The following is a 4,101-nucleotide window of genomic DNA, read 5'->3' as shown; positions in this document are numbered from 1 at the left end:
CTTCTATATGTGTATTGCATTATAATTACAAAGTTTGCTGTTTCTTTGCGGAGAATGGCTCTTAAGTGTTAATATGTAAACTGAATGATTGAAGGCAGTCCCGGTTGTGCCCTAAACCCGGCCGTGCGCCATTGGCCACCCGCTCAAACGCTAAACAACCAATGGAGGGGCGCCGACCACGAGCCATCCTCCCCTCGGGCCGCGTGTCCCTCACGCTGATTGGTAGAAAGTTACTGTGGGAAAGAAAGTTTGGGAAGTTTCACACGAGCCGTTCGCGTGCAGTCGGAGATATAAATAAGACCAACACGACGCTGAGGCAGGCAGTTGCTACGACCGCTGGCAAACGGTGAAATCAGAGACTGTGACATCATTGCCGCACCAGTTGAACTCGGGACACTTCGTGCGGATATCCATTCATATCTGGAACTGTATCTGCGTACAGCGTTCGCTCCAGTAGAAGATACAAGAGGATTTCTTTTTAAAAAAATCTCAAAGGATACTTCCCAGAGAAGATGCCTGCCGATATCATGGAAAAAAACTCTTCTTCTCCGGTTGCCGCGACTCCGGCGAGCATGAACACTACACCTGATAAACCCAAAACGGCTTCAGAACACAGAAAGGTTTGTATTGATTCTGAACTGTTCCGCATTTCATTTCAAACAGCGCACATGTGCGCGCTACGTTCCCGACGCTAGTTAGACAATCTGACTTATTTTTTTTCTTTTACATTTTAGTCTTCTAAACCTATTATGGAGAAAAGAAGAAGAGCGAGAATCAACGAAAGCTTGGGTCAGCTGAAAACGTTAATCTTGGATGCTCTGAAAAAAGATGTAAGTACTGAAAGTCCGGTTCTTATACATTACATCTGGATTGAATACTGATCTCCTCACATAGCCGCCTATATCTAAATCTAAATCAATTCCTATTTTCACACAGAGCTCCAGACACTCTAAACTTGAGAAAGCGGACATCCTGGAGATGACAGTGAAACATCTCAGAAACATGCAGCGGGCACAAATGACCGGTAAGCCGCCAGTCTAATGAATTATCGTATAAGAAGTTTTATGAGAACTTCCAGGAACTCGGCTGCCGTGTTTCTTTCAGCACTTGTTTTACATGTTGCGAGATATTTTTGTTTTTCAACTAGACTGAAAGCAGTTTAAGATATGACTCAAGAGTTTCATGTTCATCCACTCCGTGTGATCTGACCGAATGTCTTACCTCATTTCCCAACAGCTGCCCTGAACACGGATCCCACCGTTCTTGGGAAATACAGAGCTGGATTCAGTGAATGCATGAACGAGGTGACCCGGTTCCTGTCCACCTGTGAAGGGGTTAACACTGAGGTCAGAACCCGGCTGCTGGGTCACTTAGCCAGCTGCATGACGCAGATCAACGCCATGAATTATCCAACACAGCATCAGATACCTGCCGGGCCTCCTCATCCATCCTTCAGTCAACCGATGGTTCAAATCCCCAGCGCGACTCAACAAGCCAACGTTGTGCCTCTTAGCGGAGTCCCCTGCAAAAGCGGGTCTTCCTCCAACTTGACTTCTGACGCAACAAAAGTATACGGAGGTTTCCAGCTTGTGCCGGCAACGGACGGACAATTCGCCTTTTTGATTCCCAACGCTGCCTTTGCTCCAAACGGCCCCGTTATTCCAGTGTATGCCAACAATTCCAGCACACCGGTTCCGGTGGCGGTGTCTCCGGGAGCACCGTCCGTCACGTCAGATTCAGTTTGGCGGCCTTGGTAGACTAAGGAAAAAGAAAAACTCTTAAAGACTGAAAGACAGATGACACTTGTTTTCTTTGTTAAGCGTTACTTTTTTTGTTCTTTTTGTATGAAAATGTGTTTTAAAAGATGATGCACTATATTTGTATAGATCAAAAGGGAGAGAAGTTCATATTGAAATAAGTTTTGTATTGTTGAATTCCGTTCAATGCATTTTTTATATTTGCGGTATCTTTTCCACGTTGTGATGCCAAAGATATGTTGAATGCGCTTTCAAGTTTCTTCTTTTTGGAAGATAAATAAATGACATATTAAAAAAAATAATAATTTCCTGCGTGTTTAGTTTTATTCTGATGGCACAGTTTGTGAACCGTTGCTTATTCTTACCTTAAAATAAGCAAATTTAGACTAAATATGCAGCATTCTTTAAAGAAGTTTCGTTTTTTCCTCTTAATCAGTAAATGTCACTCAGGTAGACACATTACATGGTCTTCACTAGACTAGGACTGTGACAAGGTTATCGCTGGAAAGACGGCAAAGTTAAAAATCATTACAATCTACTTATCAAACTAGCAACATTTGTCACTTGTAGCCTGATTTATAGTGAATCCCAGTTTTTTTTGTAAAGTTAGACTTCGTTAGGATGTTAATGGTGTCAAATTATTTGAAATTTCTAACGTCGTTATTGTTTAACAAGTTAATTTTATTATAAAGCAATTTCATAAACTATAAGCTAGCACTGATTAAATTAATATTCTTATAAAAAACAATTAGTTTACACATTTTCTTTTTTTTTTTTTTTTAAATAGGCTAACTATTATTAAGTATGACGAACCTTTCCGATGACAGGACGAACAGCAGCCTATCTGAAGAAGGTTGAATTAATAGTCTTTATATCTCTACACAGAGATTTAAAGATTTATTACAACAATAAACATTACTACTGAATGATTCTAATGCCTGTATACAAGTTGTGTGTGACAGCCAGCCAGCAGAAAGATTACAAGAGGATGAAGCACAATGTGTCAACAAAGTTCAGTAGAAGAGAGAACGATTGCGAACGATTTTTATTACATGACCACGTAGCGCCATCTAGTAATTCAAATGTGAACCACACCTGCAGGGCCACCGAGTGGACTGGTCAACACTTTCAGTTTGAAATAAGTCAAGGGTAATACCAATCCATATTACTTGCATAATGCCATGTTAATATAGAAATGTAAAAAATATTTATGTATTATTAATATTTATTATCAATATTTATTTATTTATGAATAAAAATAAACAATAATGAGAAAATAAAGTGGGCTATTTATTAAATATGCTTAGGCGTTTTTATCTGTGTGAACATAAAGGATGCAGAAATATTCACACACAACTCACATGGCTTTTTTTTCTCCTTAAAACAGGAAAACACTTGACATGATGAAACGTTTCCTTCTTCATGCATCCCTGTGTTTCCCAGGTGTTTGTTGCCTATAGCTATTTCAGTGTGGCCATTCTTTGAAGGGGCATTGCAGGTGTTTGCAATTACCTGCTATGAGGCACAAAGTGTGGATAAGTGCAATCATTTTGAATTTCCATCACACCTTTTGTGGTGCTGAGAGTATAGAGATTGAAACCACATGTTAGACGAAAGCCTGTGAGGACACGCTCATCCTGAAACGGTCACCCTGTTTTGCCCACCTTAACTTCGAGCGCGCCACCATCTCAACACATTTGCAATGTTGTGGCGGGCCATGCATTCATTTCCTGTTTATACCAAGGTTACAGCTGGATCCAGAGGCGAGCGGCGCGCAGCCCAAGAAAAACCGCCGCCGACCCCCTTCAGACGTGCTTCCCCCTTCCCGCCTCGCTACAACCCGCCCCTGGAGGACAGCTTTACGAGGATCTCAGGTTACCGGCGCGCTGACCACTGTGCCGGGGCGCCCGTGCACATGTCACAACATGACCGGAGGGTTAGCCAGCATGCATGTCAATTAACTTTTCCCACACTCTGTGCAAATGCAAGAGGCTTGAGAGGAGAAAGAAGGGGGGAAAAAGGGAGAAAAATAAAAAGGACTAAACGAAAGCCCCTCTCTGCTTCCTCCTTGGCTCTTAAGTGTTACCATATGGCTCTCTCCCTCTCCTTCTTTTTCTCCTTCTATCTCTCTCCCTCCTTCTTTCTCACTCTTAACTCGTCATCATTACCGCCTAGTCTTTGATTGTAGCCCTGACAAGCCTGGGATTTATGATTTAAGCACAGGGATTGCTGTACCAAGCTCTGGACTCACTATGCAGCCCTCTTTCTCCTATTCGCACTCCTTTTCCCTCTCTCGCCCTCTCCTGCAGTTGCAGGGGAAAGGCTGTTTTCTGGCAGGAAATGA

At 42.3% G+C, this 4,101-nt stretch overlaps 1 protein-coding gene across 1 annotated transcript; it reads left to right on the top strand.

Moving 5' to 3' along the window:
- Positions 1–299: 299 nt before the first annotated feature.
- On the top strand, positions 300–1,903 carry her6 (hairy-related 6). Its single transcript, XM_051113563.1, has 4 exons — positions 300–620; positions 735–830; positions 937–1,024; positions 1,237–1,903. The coding sequence occupies exons 1-4, from the start codon at positions 513–515 to the stop codon at positions 1,755–1,757; spliced, it is 813 nt and encodes a 270-aa protein (XP_050969520.1). The 5' UTR covers positions 300–512; the 3' UTR covers positions 1,758–1,903.
- The last annotated feature ends 2,198 nt before the right edge of the window (positions 1,904–4,101 follow it).

Source organism: Labeo rohita, chromosome 6, assembly GCF_022985175.1.
Source record: "Labeo rohita strain BAU-BD-2019 chromosome 6, IGBB_LRoh.1.0, whole genome shotgun sequence".
NCBI lineage: Eukaryota > Metazoa > Chordata > Actinopteri > Cypriniformes > Cyprinidae > Labeo > Labeo rohita.
The sequence above is the reverse complement of the archived record's forward strand: the minus strand, read 5'-3'. Positions and strand labels throughout refer to the sequence as shown.